The sequence below is a fragment of the Zerene cesonia genome, chromosome 19 (genome assembly GCF_012273895.1).
Source record: "Zerene cesonia ecotype Mississippi chromosome 19, Zerene_cesonia_1.1, whole genome shotgun sequence".
NCBI classification, from domain to species: Eukaryota; Metazoa; Arthropoda; class Insecta; order Lepidoptera; family Pieridae; genus Zerene; species Zerene cesonia.
In genome coordinates, this window is record NC_052120.1 from 3,193,565 (window position 1) to 3,208,987 (window position 15,423).

At 32.9% G+C, this 15,423-nt stretch overlaps 2 protein-coding genes across 2 annotated transcripts; one reads left to right on the plus strand and one right to left on the minus strand.

Moving 5' to 3' along the window:
- Positions 1–1,270: 1,270 nt before the first annotated feature.
- On the plus strand, positions 1,271–4,282 carry LOC119834396 (pro-resilin-like). Its single transcript, XM_038358747.1, has 5 exons — positions 1,271–1,341; positions 1,642–2,307; positions 2,520–2,709; positions 3,325–3,360; positions 3,921–4,282. The coding sequence occupies exons 1-5, from the start codon at positions 1,333–1,335 to the stop codon at positions 4,208–4,210; spliced, it is 1,191 nt and encodes a 396-aa protein (XP_038214675.1). The 5' UTR covers positions 1,271–1,332; the 3' UTR covers positions 4,211–4,282.
- Positions 4,283–4,345: 63 nt separating this feature from the next.
- Positions 4,346–9,658, minus strand: LOC119834442. The gene is made up of 6 exons (XM_038358803.1): positions 9,398–9,658; positions 7,810–8,012; positions 6,218–6,353; positions 5,464–5,729; positions 5,146–5,332; positions 4,346–4,719 (listed from the first exon to the last, which is right to left on the minus strand). The coding sequence occupies exons 1-6, from the start codon at positions 9,450–9,452 to the stop codon at positions 4,649–4,651; spliced, it is 918 nt and encodes a 305-aa protein (XP_038214731.1). The 5' UTR covers positions 9,453–9,658; the 3' UTR covers positions 4,346–4,648.
- Positions 9,659–15,423: the final 5,765 nt, after the last annotated feature.

Here is a 15,423-nt window from a genome sequence, read left to right on the forward strand (position 1 = left end):
AAGTTAATTATTCAACGAATAAAAAGTTATTTACCAGAAATTTTTAACTGTTAATTTAAAATATAAAAATATTGATATAACCCATCTGACCGTTGACACTCGCGCAATAATTGGATGTCATCTTGATTTTATTCCTACATCTACATCCTCGTCCGGGTCACTTCATTTTATATCTCGAAACGGAAACATGCAATTTTAATATAAAATTCTACATAAAATGCTAGTTATGACATAAAATAAACTATAATATATTACATGAACTTTTATTTTGAAAAAGATTGGTTTTGATCCTTTGTGGCAAAGATGTTATCAGCTTAGAATAAATTTTGCAGTTTATTAGAAGACGGTTTTTCATAAAGAATATTCCCGTGCTTGAAAGGATTATATAAGGATGCATCTATTGAGAATGTCGTTAATGAAGGCTTCGTGGCGATCGTTACGCAACTTGCCTCTCGCGTGCACGATCGGGATGACACAGATCGGCACATGTCACGAAATATTGCAAATGCTTTATATGAGCTATTGGTAGCACTCCAGAAATAATTGTGGGGAAGATCTATCGTTAATATTATACACGTGTAAGATACATTTGCTATAATGATATAAATATGTATTCATTGAAAAAAATTATGGACTTTGTAGTTGGTATACGTAATATTCTTAGCGTTGTTAGTTCGATGCTATGTACTTTTATTAAAAAAATTAGACGATGAACAAGAGTGGACTGTATTAGTAATAATCTTCTAAAATGTTTCTCTTTTTAATTTTATATGGTAGTCTGGAAGAAATCGCTACCTAGCGATAAGACCGCCATTTGTGCATATTATCTCTTTTGTTTGTGTTTTATCTATGTTTTTCTGTAAATTTTTGTGTGCAATAAAGTATTATTTATCTATCTGTCAAGATAGTTTATAAATAAGTATATATAAACTTTGTAAATAGTTAACCATAGGGTCATTAACTAGTTTACGTATACTTAAAAACAAGGAAATCTCTATAATTGACATCGAACATTTAGATCACTTCATTGCAATCTGCAGACATAATAAATTACTCGACTTACACTAATTGAATTGTTCTGAATGCCGCAATAATTTATACAAGAGCTTCTATCGGCCGATGCACGAAATTAAATATAGGGACACGAAACGCGTGAGACGCTCTTGCATTACTACTGATATCACGCTCCTCGTAACAATTGTACCTATATAAAGTCCTAACTAATCCAGTTCAATACATTCTGGATCCGAGTTTCATAAAGCATACATAGATAGCCCTTTGTGAGAGCAAAGGGTGGATAACAATTCTATAACGCTTTAAACTTTTCTCACAATGATTTTAGTAAGTATATTTAATTAAAATTTGATATTCGCACATTTTTAAAATTTATTTTTAAGCTGAGAAAAATAGACAAAAAAAAAAAAAATAAATAATAGTAAGCAGTGCCTTAGTTTAAGCAGTACTATAATTATAATTGTTGATAGTTACTATGAAGGAAGTTTTATTCAAAATATGCATTTAATATAAATAAATGTATGCTATGTTAAAAGGGCTATGTATCTAAGTGAATCTTTTAAATAAGGGATAAATAATTATCTCCTATATCTTAAGAAATGATTACTAATGATGCAATTTTTTCAGTGGATAATCTGCTTAACAGCATTGGTGTGGACTACAACGAAATGTGAGCCACCTGTGAACAGCTACCTACCTCCCTCTGGCTCGGGTTCCGGACCATCCTCTCAATATGGAGCGCCAGGCTTTGGACAAAGAGGGCGAGGCCAGTCGGGCGGGCCTCAATCTCAGAGATTCCAAAATCAACCTTCCGATAGCTATAACGCACCTGGCTCAGGACAATCCTTGTCTTCTGAATATGGCCCGCCCGGCCGGGGTTCTGGCTTTTCAGGAGGTTCCGGCCGCGGTTTCGGTCAAGGAAACTCTCCCAGCTCTCAATATGGAACTCCCAACGGCCCTTCAGGTTTCGGCGGTGGCCAATCATCTTTCGGTTCTGGTGGTCGTCCGCAGACGTCTTACGGAACACCAAATCAACAAGGTGGTGGTAGTCCCTTCGGTGGTCGTAACGCCCAGAGGCCTGATAGTACATACGGAACACCCTCGAGCGGTTTTCAGTCACCTGGTGATTTTGGCTCTGACGGTTTGTCTGGATCTGGCTCGTCTCGCCCGGGTGGTAGAGGACGTCAACCTCAACGAGGCTCACCTTCGTCATCCTATGGAACCCCTGATTTCGGTAATGATTTAGATGGTAAAAGTCAAAATTATCGTGGATCAGGGGTAGATGGTTCTAATGTAAGTATATTTTCTTATGATGAACATATCAAAGAACACTCGAAATCTTATGAATTATATCAAAGTAATTTGTCCCAAAACTAATTACAACCTCTCCAACCTGCCAACTCAATAATTGCTCGTAATCTTGAAACTAATATCAGATCTGTATAACTAAAGTCTTGTTTGAGATATGCTGAATGATGTTTTTTAATGCTAGATTTTCCTTTCAGGAACCAGCCAAATATCAGTTCAGTTACGAGGTAGATGATGCTGAAACGGGTACAAAGTTTGGTCACTCGGAGCAAAGGGATGGTGATGTAGCGATAGGGGAATATAATGTGGTTCTGCCTGACGGTAGGAAACAAATCGTTGAGTATGAGGCTGATCAAGATGGATATAAGCCTCAGATACGATACGAGGGTTTGTTTGCGCATTATTACACATACAGTTTAGATACATATTAACTTCGTTAAAAAATATTTTGGGTACGCTTAGGAATAGTAAATATATTATATTAGAACGACTACGCAAAATACAGTAATGTGAAAGGACTATAAACTGGGTTTTTAATTTTTTTGGGTGATAAATGGAAACATAATTAAAGTTCTATTATGTTTGATAATTTAATATAATTTCGTTTGCAATAAATAAAATGTACTTGTCAGAATTTTCGCATGAAAAAATACTTATTTTAAATTTCATTTACATACAATTTTAAATTTCAAGGTAATAGCTACTGGAAACAAATTTTAATAAATGCGAAATTTTAATAATATTATCGCTTTATATGAAAACCTGTTTTCATCTGCGTACCTACATACTATACAACAAAGTCTGTGTGTCTGTATGCTTAGAATTAGATCTTTAAAATTACACAACAGATTTTTATAGGGTTTTTTAATAGATAGAATGATTCAAGAGGGAGGTTTTTTTATGTATATATATATCAGGTATTATTGCCGTGCGTAGCCGGGGCGGATCACTAGTAATGTACAATTCCCAATTTTTTTTTTATATTTTACCAATTTCCCCCAGGCGATGCTTCTGGCGCCGGTTCTGGATCTGGTTTCGGTAAATATATATAATTTCCTTTTATATGTGATGAAATCAATTATACTGTTGAACAAAAAGCAAAAAAGCCTTTAAATTGTCACAACTAGACCAAATTTCATTGATACAACATGGCTGGCACCTGCTTTCAAGTAATAAATGAAAAAAAGTCCGTCCACCCAAATACCTAACTATGAACTAATGAACTAACATTTACAAAAAAAATTGATCGTATTGACAACCTCTATCTTTTTTAAAGTCGGTTGACAAAGTATATGCACTTGATCAATCGTAATAAATATCCGTAATATGTTTACCGATTTTATTTCGTTAATTTTTAAGTTTGTGGTCACAGCATTAAATTGAATGATTAGTAGGCCGTGCACACACAATTGTGGTTTTATAAATATATTATCTAAGTAATTCAGATATCTAGCTGATGCACTTCAGACTAGATATTTTTTACTATTTATTTTGTAACGTGTGCAAAATAATTGCTATTATATAATAACATGTTGAACAGGAAGAATGTTAAATGCAACCGCCTACGATCATATCAAAACCTTATTTATTTCTTATAGGAGGCGGTCGTGGTGGCGGCCAAGGTTACCCAAGAGGAGGTGCTAATGCTGGTGCTAATGCCTTCGCTGGTAGCGAAGCGGGATATCCACAATCAGGTTCTGCGGGAGGCTATCCACGAGGTTCAGGATCTCAAGGAAGACCTGGATTTGGAGGTGGACCCGGGCAAGATGGACAGAGCGGTTACCCCGGCCGAGGTTTTCCAGGACAAAGTGGTGGCTTTGGGGCTGGTGGCGGTGACGAAGGTTACCCCAGTGGCGGACCTAATGGTCCTAGAGGATCCGGATACTGAATAATACAATTACGACTGTAGCTAAACAAATACTCACCATTTTATGCTTTGTTAATAAACAATGAAACGAAACAATCTCTTTTATTAAAGCGTTTATTCAAAACTACATTTTATAAAAATTGTGATAAAGCTCATTTGGAATTGCTTATGTAGGTTGGTATTATATTAGCAAACACTACAATTTGTGCAGTTGGGATACTTAAATTAAAGTTATTTTCATGTATTTCAATAATTATTTTTACGTAAAATATCACATCGATAGAAATATATCACTTAAATGCGTATATTTTATTTTGGAAATAAAAATTTCGTTACTAACGCATTGTAAAAGTAAATGCATTTAATGCAATCGTGTTGTAAAAAAATCACAGGAGATTTCGTGAAATTCCATTAATATGAATGCTACATTATAGGACATAAATATTTAAAATTACTTTTTTATGAAATAGCTTTTAGTAATAATATAATTACAATCGATGAATACGACGCACGAAAAGTCGCAGCAGAATCTGAAACAATGTAAAACTTTATATAGTGTTTCTTTATATATAAATATATGTAATCGAGTATTCCCCTTATTGTAACTTAACTAACTTCAACTATTTTACAAAAAATTATAATAAGCAATTTAATTTGATTAAAAATTATCATAATCAATTACAAATGACGAACGCTTTTGCAATTTAATCTAAATCCATTATAAACTGTCACGCGTATCATTCAATTTTATAGTCGATGAAATTTCAATATCACAACCACCTTTTAGTGGGTGGTTGTGATATTGTGATATATTAAGAAATGTAACCCTTTATTATTGAATCATTACGAAATTGTTTAACCAATTTTATTAAGCTTATAAACGATCAAAGAACGTATTTTATACAATCAATATCAACAACCACTTAACAAATTACAAACGTAACAATTCAAATTACTTCGATCATTCTGCGATTCAGCTATAGGTATCGGTTCCCGCTCCTCTCTCTGTGTGTGTTGGCCAAACATCTTGTTGACTTCCTCATTTATCACTTCCTCCGGTATTGGATCTAAGATACTGTCCTCCGCTCGTATAATGTGATGCACTATTTCGTCTTGATATAATGGCGCTATCGAAGATTGGCACTGGAAGAATATATCTAAATTGAAATAGAAACTACGGTAATATTGTATAATTTGAATATTAAGTGATTCTGCGATTTTCGTTTTTGTGCTGTTATTCTGAAATCTTTTTGGATATCAATGGAAACATGTACCTTAATCTGTAGCAAACCGTTTTTAAAATGTTCCTCTTTCAAAATAAATCTCAATTGCAGTATCGTTTCTCTGGCATCAGGCCGCTCGTCAGATATTCTGTACCACGGTCCGGTGATATGTCGTCTAGGAGCGGCTTCATCGTTGATCAGCCATTTAAGTTGAGTCTGTGGCCGAGATCTTGATGATGTGCAGTTTACTGCTAGAATATCGCTCACTTTGTATTCTTCTTGTAGGCCTATCACTCGAGGACGGTCATAGGGTAACACTGAAAGTATTTTATACAGTATCATAATGCAAGAAACTACAAAATTTATTATTTTGCCGACGAGCACAATTTAACACAACATATCTTTACTCTATAGCAATAAGTTTATTAGAATTTAAATTTGAACAATAATAATTTTCAGCTTCTAATTTACCAAATTCATTCGAAATTCAGGAAAATTCGCACAAAGGTTTACCTTTACAAATGAGCATATATGTAATGTAATCAACTCAGGAATCGATTTTAAATTTATCACCGATACGAAGGCATAAATTCAGGTTTGGATTACGCAATTATTGGTTCGAATAAATTATTTGACTTCAGCTTAGTCGGTGCCAAATTTGAAACATCAGGATTAGTGAAGTTGTCGTAATCACAGATTATAATTTAGGTATTTGTATATGAATAAATATATAATTACATGCAGCTATCCACAGTAATGAAATACGAGGATTATCTTTTGAATGACAAGTTTTAAATGTGCTTACGGTGTACGCTTATTTTTTTCTCATCAAAAACAGTGACGAAGTAGGGTCCCTCGCCGGAGACTTCACAGCGGTATAGCCCCGCAGACTCGGGAGTCAAATTTACTAACTTTACGACGTTACTTGATGAATCTTTTTCCTGTAATAAAACTTTTAATGTTATTTAGATTAGGAGGGACAGGACCCTCAATTTGTAGGTAACTGTTTAAAGCGACAGATTTTGATTATGGATTTGTTCTTCACTTAAATTCATATCCTGTTAGTAATCTAGCAAAATAATTTATCTTTTACGATTTTTATTTAAAAATGCTTGACATTATAGGCATTGAATTATGTTACATATAAGGAAAATCCCATTTTTAAAAGCATTTGCATTGCATGCATAATATCTTCGTATAAGTGGGGCTTAGGATAGACGTCAACGTGCACCTAACATTAAAATAGATGGGCCACGCTATAAATAAAAATATTATAGCACGGTTAAGGGTGTATTTGAAGCTGAATATTTTATCACGCTAAGAGTAGATTTCATCAACAAATCCACGATTCTAGCAACATATTATAAATCGATGTGAAAACAAACAAAGTAGTTGAACATGTAAAATAATGTTTCGTTCACGAAATATTTAATAAAACAATTGATAAGGTCACACTAGAGCTTTCCTTGACCTTTAAGTATTGACATAACACCCGGTGTCGGTCCGACATATAGGTCCGAATAGGTATCTATATTAATAGTATGATATAGAGGAAAGATAATCAACAGGATAGTATTTTTTATTTGTACTAGTGATGTGAAGTGTTAAGCTTCCTAATATATTATCATCGTTTCTTCACCAGCAGCCTTCAAAGCTATTACTAGAAAGCTACTACTATCCAGTTTAAGCGGAGCTGGGACGTAAGTTAATTAGTAGTAGACTAGAATAAATAGTGTCGCAAATATTTCACTTAATATTTGGCATATTCACATTAAGATTAGTGGGCCAGACGCAGTCAGACCTTATTGATTCATTCCGTCGAAAATAGGTTACTGTCAACTGACAGTCGATACTCGATTATCAATAAGGAATTTCCTTCCAAATATTTTAAACACTCATCGCTATTATCAGTATCTAAACTACAGAAATAGAAGAAAAACGCTCTTCATTTTAATGTTTAAACCGAAGACACTTAACAAGTAGCGTTGCCTAAATATTGTTTTATGGTATCAAGTGTTTAACGGTTAGAGAGGTCCTCGTCTATGAGAACTGGGGCGCACAAGTTTTCTCAATAATGTGGAGACGGTGTAATGGTGGTAAACTCCACTTTTAACAATTAATACCTACTGTGATGGTAATAAAAGTTGTCAAACAGTGATTCTGGAGAAAAATCTCTATATTTGTCATACGTTTATAAATTTTCTATTTCACAGTTAATTCACTTTCATATACAAAACTATATGTAAATAATGGTGTAGAGATAAAATAAAGACTTAAATGTAGAAACCAACACATTCAAATATCTATTATTATTATATTTTTATGTCATCGTCGGTGGGTCGCTTGATCGCAAGCTGGCCCAATTCGTGCCGAAGCGTAAGCGTGTATTATACTTACATCAACCGTTACTCCATTCAGTGGAAAATAGCTGAAAGGTATATTATTGCTTGGAACGTATCGAAAAAACTCCCGGTTATCTTTATACCACTTTATAGAGTACAGCATGTCGCCCTCGAGGTCATAGTGGCACTGCAGCAGGACAGAACCGTCTTCCACCGCATGACTTGGTACTGTGAGCTCGGTCACTCGAATGCCAAATGCTTAAATAAAATAAATCAAAATCTGTGTTTATATGCAAAAAAGTAAGCACTAAGCGCTCATGGGGAGTGTCGATTGGAGTAAAAATTTACTACTTAGTAATTATTAAATAATAATAACATGTATTTATCATATCATAATAGGTGATGCGAACTCATCCTTTCGATTTTTACTTAGTACATATGACTTACTATAAAATCACTAATTAGGCCGTTCATCAGATATATCATATGTGTCAGTAATCCTTCAATTATTTCAGTAAAATATTGTCACTCGTAGCATCTTCTTGTAATATAAACACCCTAATAAATCCTCTATCCCAATAGCCACACTTAAAGAACAGCGTTGAAATCACCCTTTATTTATTGACGATGCTAACTAGAAACACTAAATGACATCATCCGTCTTTCTAACCAACTATAGAAATATTCTAGAGAACGCGCGTTTTAGAAAAAGCTTCTGTTCTATATTGACAATTGATTCACGGCGCACACCATACCTATGTGTCCATTACGAATCCCAAATATATGTAATTAAGAAAACAATATTTGACTTCAATAAGTTTTAAGAAACATAAGTTATATAAGTGAAACGTGCGCTTAACGCTAGACATAAGGTAAATATTGCGAGCCAAGATAAAGTTTCGACTTTAGGTGAAGGCATCGTCATTTTGCCGGCAGTCAACGGCAATAAGAACTTCAGCTAAGTTTGAAAACTGTTGCAGTGACATTGCCTGCACTGACTTTGAATTTAAAATGTAATTTTCTCCTACTTTTTTTTACTTTGAACACACTTCTTCCTTTATCCTTAACTTGAATGAGTAATAATTTATTGAAAGTTATGGAGAGCGAAAGTTTTTGTTATAAATAATTTATAAAATTACTAGTTTCCGCCCGCGGAGATGCGCAAAGATATTCCCATTGGAATGAGATATATTTTCATGGTATTAAAGAGTATATCATATCAATCTCTAGTTTCATAACTATCTTAAAACATAAAAATCATACACTAAACTCGCTCTCTATGATGTGAAAGACAGATGAACAAACAAACAAACACAGTTTTCATTTAAGTTAGTAAGGATTACAAGATATATGTTTATGAAAGTGAATCAATTTTAGCAACAAGTTGCTGAAGTAGGTATATGCTATGACTTTGATGATATATTTATATGCGAATAAGACCAAAGAATGAAAAAAAAAGCTTTATGAAAGCTCGAAATCATTTCATTAAACATTTTAATTAGAGTGAACAAACTAACTATGAACTAAGCTACTACGCTGCTATATGCATACAAATTCGTCATGTGTATGTTATGTATAATTATATTCTAAAAGATGCTAATAAGATTAAAATTAAAGAAGACCAACATAATTGCTATTATTACCTTGCTTCGCAAACAATAATAGTATTATTGTATAAACATTTATTTCTCCCATCATCACTGTTTATCATACACGATATCAAATAAGAACTATCCTCATCACTTCACATATCACTTTTTATCAGCAGTTTTAATACTAAAACTTAAAAATATGAAGCCAATTGTTTATAAAACAAATTGGCTATCACTCTGTTATTGCTTTAATATTGTTAAAACTTCGGTTTGCAACGGTACAGAATAAATAGGCCAGCGAAATTCCGGCGACGCTTCTAAATTTAAAACCTGAGTGGCCAACGCATGCGCAGATCTGTCGTTGTTAAATTTCCACGTGTGTTGCGTGCGTAATTTATGCACCTTTATTTTAAATTATTATAAATATCCAACCCTTGTAAAGGGGATTTTGAAAGGTGATTTATAAGCCTTGTAGCTCTCGAAAAAATAAACTCATCCATAATAATTTTCTGAGATTTTTAATGACTGATTCATCACCATAGTAGGTTTAAACAATGATGGATATTTGCTTACTTTTTTGTGAATTTTTTTATGTCATTGTGAACAATGGCGCTAGTTAGTAGCATTTGCAGACGTTACGCCTCAACGTATAGATTGCCGACTTAAAATATGTATATAGGTATTCATTAAATTAAAATAGAAATCAATCAAAGTTAAAGATAAATATTATTTTTCACTTAAACTAATAAAAAACTACTTTAGTTAATGGTGTAAAGTATTTTTTTTATATAAATCCCATCGATTTAAAGTATTTCACTTAACTCAATAAATTGATTTTACCACTAAATGATCTCGTTCGATGGATAATAATATACCAAGGTTTTAGGAGAATTACTTTGCGCTTTTATGATAGACTATCATTCCTCTCTCACATATAATATAGCTTAATAGGTGGAAAAATTTTAGAAATGGGCCATGTAGTTTCTCAAATTAGTGCATTTTAACAAACAAACTAACTCTTAAACATTATATTTTATGTATAAAGGAGCTATGTAAGACTGCTGTTCACGTATTGCTATCGACATTTGTAATTAAGAGGAGTCAAACAGTAAAGGAATGAAAAAGGTCATGAAATTCCTTTGAAATTCCCTTTTCATATTGTTCGTAGAATCCCAGGGCTAAATCGTTCGCGTGTAGAGCCTAGGTGGAGTCATTGAACAGTGTGACGAAGTTAATACTATAATTGCCCGTCTCAATGACTCATTTGAAATATATTTCATAGAACACGACTTTAATTGATATTAACATTTTTATTTTATGATTTCATTGAATTTTCCAGCGTTTTAGTCACACTTCAAATTTAGTGGACGTTGCACTCAAGTTTTCAGCGAATTTTAATATTAATTGTGATCTTAATTATATGAATGTTTTCTTGTTAAAATATATTAAATAATGTGATGCAACATATATACGTTCTTATATATAAACTCAGTCCTGATTTTAGACTGTGTTATGTATTGAAGTCAATAATATTAATTTATGATAATAATAGCGGAGCGAAAAATCGTTTATATTTTGTATGCGTGGAGATGGCGTAGGTAGACTAAATGGATTCTCTAGTGTATTTATTATTCCTCGTCTTATTTCTTGGAGTAATTTATCTAATTACATATACATAACCCTAGAGGTAGGATTCTAATCATATTGCTTGTTCAATAAGCAAGTCACGTATGGACAGCATGTGAGATGTCGCTGGCGAAGTCGGTACACAAGTTATTTGCACGATTTGAGAGATTGATCCGTTCATTGGAATCTCAACCAAAACTGTCACATGTTTTATACAAACTATGACGTAATAAGTGCGGTTTATATAGCTATGCCGTATGGTTTCACCCGCGAGAGGAAACAAGAATATCCATAGACAATGAACTATTTTCAATTGAGACAATTTTTACGAAAGATAGAATTATAGACAATTATTATATATATCATTTATTTTAATTATTTAAGTTTTAATGAAAAAAAAACAAATAATCTTTAATTTTTTATTACTTCCGCCTAACTTGGGTTGCTTGGAAGAAATTGCTTTTGAGCAATAAAGCCGCCCTTTGCCCTTTCCTTTCCATTTCCAATTTTTTTGTTAATTTAATTGTTTTTGTGTGCAATAAAGAATATTTCATTTCATTTCATTTCATTAATCTTGTCAATAATGATCAATATCGAAATGTGTTTAAGTGTATGGAACAATTAGAAAGCAGATTTATCAAATCAATAAACACGTATTATTTTAAGGAGAGAAGTGTTTGATAACAAAAGACTAACAAGTGAATGCATTGATTTGTAGTCTTTGAAAGAGTTTAAATATTGAAAGGCACTAAGGAAATGTCGGTGGGCAACAAGTTTCTTTTGAGTCGACTTGCTCCGTGTACGATGGGCTAACTATTCGCTTCAACGAAATACGATAGTTAACAAAAGTTTGCAATTTTCGATTCCACGCGTCAGCGGGCGGAAATTGAAAAACAACAATGAATAACCGATGTTTTCCAAACTCACATGAAACAGGAGCCGGGGAAATCGTACGGATGCCGCTGTAACATACCTTCTCATGAAATAATATTGTTTTCTGACAGGAATTGATTCTTCGAAACGTACTTTGATCACTGGCTATCATCGAGGTCAGGTAGTAGTGCAGCGCTCTTGTGAATGGAATTTGCAACTCTTCACGGCTTCGTTGGATTTATTTTTGTAAGTGTGTAATAAATTAGTCTAGGTTCATCATGAAATTATACGATTTGGAAATGTATCTTTTATAATACTTGGCCTATAAGGCTAATGACACTTGAGAACCGAATTTATGAAGTGCTTTAAAAACAAAATGAACAATTTCTGCACGTTGATCTAACAGATTATGGCTAATAAGGATTAAACTATACACATTCTCATTCTTATTTACTTTGTATACGTATCAATGCGAACGGCAACTATAGCCGGTAGATACGGCTGTTGCTAATTAATTTTAAATCAAAATGGATATAAAAAATTAATGAAAACATACCAAAATAGTATTTTTAATTCACGTAACTCAAGCACTAGGTATACGTTTTCTACGGGAGAAACCAAATTTAAAATAAACTTCAGAGTTAGTAAACTAACAAAACACTTGAGAAATTTTGGAAGAATAGGATAAATTTGATCACGAGGCGGGACTCAAACCCGCGTTTTTTGCTAAACCGTAGGTAGCAACGCCTAGCCTCTAGGCCACCCGTGATCATTTATAAAGCATTTTAGTGCTATGAAACTAAAAATTAAATTTAACAAAACACGTTTGTCATCCCGCTACGGATTTTAATTATGAGATTAATCCAAGTATATCATTATTTCATGCATGTTAAAATATAGACACATTTATTTAATGTATGGTGATAATTTCAATTGTATGTGGACGATTAAACGTAAATACCTAATTTATACCTATTAACGTACGTTTCTTTCAACTTTACAATGTTTTAAAAAGTAACTCAATAGATACAGATAAATTACTAAATGAAATCGTAAACATGCTACCTACTAAAGGTAAAAGTGATCCAACAAATAAACTCATAGGAGAAGAGAATACGGTAATGTTTCGAGTTTTGACAAGTTAGAAACAATGTAGGATGTGATTATCAGTAAATAAAGCTATTTGAGAACATTTCATATTCTCTTCGGGGCGCGTTAATTAAACAGGGTCGAAGGGACGGCCGAACTTATGTGGTCTGTTGTTTGCCGACCCTCGCCCCACATTACATTCAATCAAAGACCAAACATATGCTATCGGCAGCAACAATTACGTTCCGAAATTAAAATTGTTTATTTAGCGAAGAAAAACATGGAGTAAATAACACTATTTACACGGCGTGACCGGCAAGAAAAGAAATAAATCCTAATGAAGCGACCTTACTTGTACTAGGAATGAATGATTAAACGGAGCTCCTTGGTTTGTTTTTGCTCGAGTGTAGTAGATAGTGTGTGGTTGCCGCACTGAGGGAAAATTACGCCGCCCGCGGGATCTCGCACCAGTAAATCATCATTAGAAGCGCCACGCTTGCGGGACACGCCTCGTCTTTATAAAAGATTCAACTTAATACAAACGAGACGAACGAATAATAGGAAAATTACATTGCGGGCCGCTCGAAAAAAATCTGAAAAGACGTAAATCACATAAATATAATGCTGCGTAATCCAGAGGTGAGTGAGAATTTATAACGGTGAAATATTTCTTAAGAATAATAGGAACAATGAACATTTTTTCCATATTTATTTTTTAATCTACACATCACATTAAACAATTGTCGACATATAAAGTTTTCGAGAAATTTAAATCTTTCGTTCGGTACACACTAGTCTTATTAATTCCGTTAGATAACAAAAGTTATGTGTGGAGTAATCAGGTCCCCTACGGGGTGTTATAAGGTTTTACATTCATTGAGAGCCCACCCAGGTGTCAATGGGAGATTACGGAATTATTTGCCGGAGACAGTCTCGCGTAGTTTCATAAATGTCTGCTCTTCGTCAAATTAAGTATTGTATTATCTGAGTCTGTTAATATCTTGTATATTACACAAGATTAATTAAAAACAGAATGGTAATTAATCTTTGCCTGTACAATATCTATAGGCGCTGAATATATTGGAGTCTGAAATGTTTGGAATTATAATGTATTTTTTGAAACAAATCTTAGTCAATATCTAAATCATGAAATTGCTCTCATTTATTTTGACTACATTATTCTTTTGTTCTTGTTTTGAAGAAAATGAAGAAAATGTATATAATTTTGAATACGTAGCTTATTGGTAGATATAATAAGAAATATTTATATTAAAATAAAAATAACTTTTACAATTAAGATGCATATATTTTAACTTTAATGTGTAAAACTATTATTATATGAATAGTATAACTATATTAAACCTAACTTTTATACTTATTTTTCATCAATTTTTATTCATCTTCAAATCAGGGCGTCATGTCGTTAGTCTTCGTTGGATATATACCAAGAGCGAAGCCGGGGCGACCACTATCTATTACTACCTATCATACAAAATTTTATAACAACAAATATGAAAAAAAGTTTGATAAATATTCACGATGAATAAGTCGGACTGTAGTTTATTTTCCATTTTCGGGTTATGTAATATTCTATAATATTCATTCATTACTCAAATACGGGAGCCGAATGCGGGGTTGCTTAATATTATATGTTTTCATAATCTAGTTATAAATATATCTCGCATTGTGTGAATTGGAAGTGTTTCAACACCTGCGGTTATGACGGACAAATCTGGGACAATAATTAATTACCCGTTGTAATAAAACGGGCGAGATTCAGCCCAATATTTAGATTAAACGGTGTTAATGTTGTCTGAGATTTATGTATAGTTTTTGTTTTGCGTTTAAGTTTAAATAAAGATGGGGAATTATGATTTATAATGCGACGTAAGTTGAGCTTTTTTGTAATTTAGTGGAATTACAATATGTGAAAATACACTGTAATTGTTTTGTTCATATCAGGGCAGTTCTCAATTGTTATTTTATTAAATTTATAATAGATACAGCGAAAAATATCATCACCCTATCAGACCAAAGGCTAAAATAGAAAATTAGCTTAATGTGATGGCGCCATAATAAATAATAATATCTACAATAAATAACCGTTCCCTTATATCAGCCATTAAAAATCACCCTCGTCCTTATTATAATTTCATAAATCTCATTTCTTTGAAATACGTTTAATACGAGACGATATTCAATTATCCGCAAATGATTTAGAAAATTATTTGGTTTACAGCACATTAGGCTAATGTACGCGGGGATTGTGAAGATAATAAAAGAAATCAAATTATTTATAAATTGAATTTCTATTCAGTACACAGTTTTCAATATTCCTAGCATTGTTTATTTTTTTTCGTTGTTTACAGTTACAACAAAGCTGTGCACGTCTGCCTTAATTGGGAAGTAAATTTTCATTAATATTTTCTTTTAATTTGGAATATGTAGGTCGTACTTGTAAACTAAAATAATTTGTTGCTTTATCCTAT

Bases quoted from the DNA above. Each gene is read 5' to 3' on its own strand.
- LOC119834442 (XM_038358803.1), bottom strand. From the start codon at position 9,452: ATGATGGGAGAAATAAATGTTTATACAATAATACTATTATTGTTTGCG. The intron at 8,013-9,397 runs GTAATAATAGCA...ATTTTATTTAAG, and splicing joins ATTATTGTTTGCGAAGCAAG to CATTTGGCATTCGAGTGACC. The intron at 5,730-6,217 runs GTAAGCACATTT...AAATACTTTCAG, and splicing joins GAAAAAAATAAGCGTACACC to TGTTACCCTATGACCGTCCT.
- LOC119834396 (XM_038358747.1), top strand. The intron at 2,308-2,519 runs GTAAGTATATTT...TTTTCCTTTCAG, and splicing joins CAGGGGTAGATGGTTCTAAT to GAACCAGCCAAATATCAGTT. The intron at 3,361-3,920 runs GTAAATATATAT...TATTTCTTATAG, and splicing joins CGGTTCTGGATCTGGTTTCG to GAGGCGGTCGTGGTGGCGGC.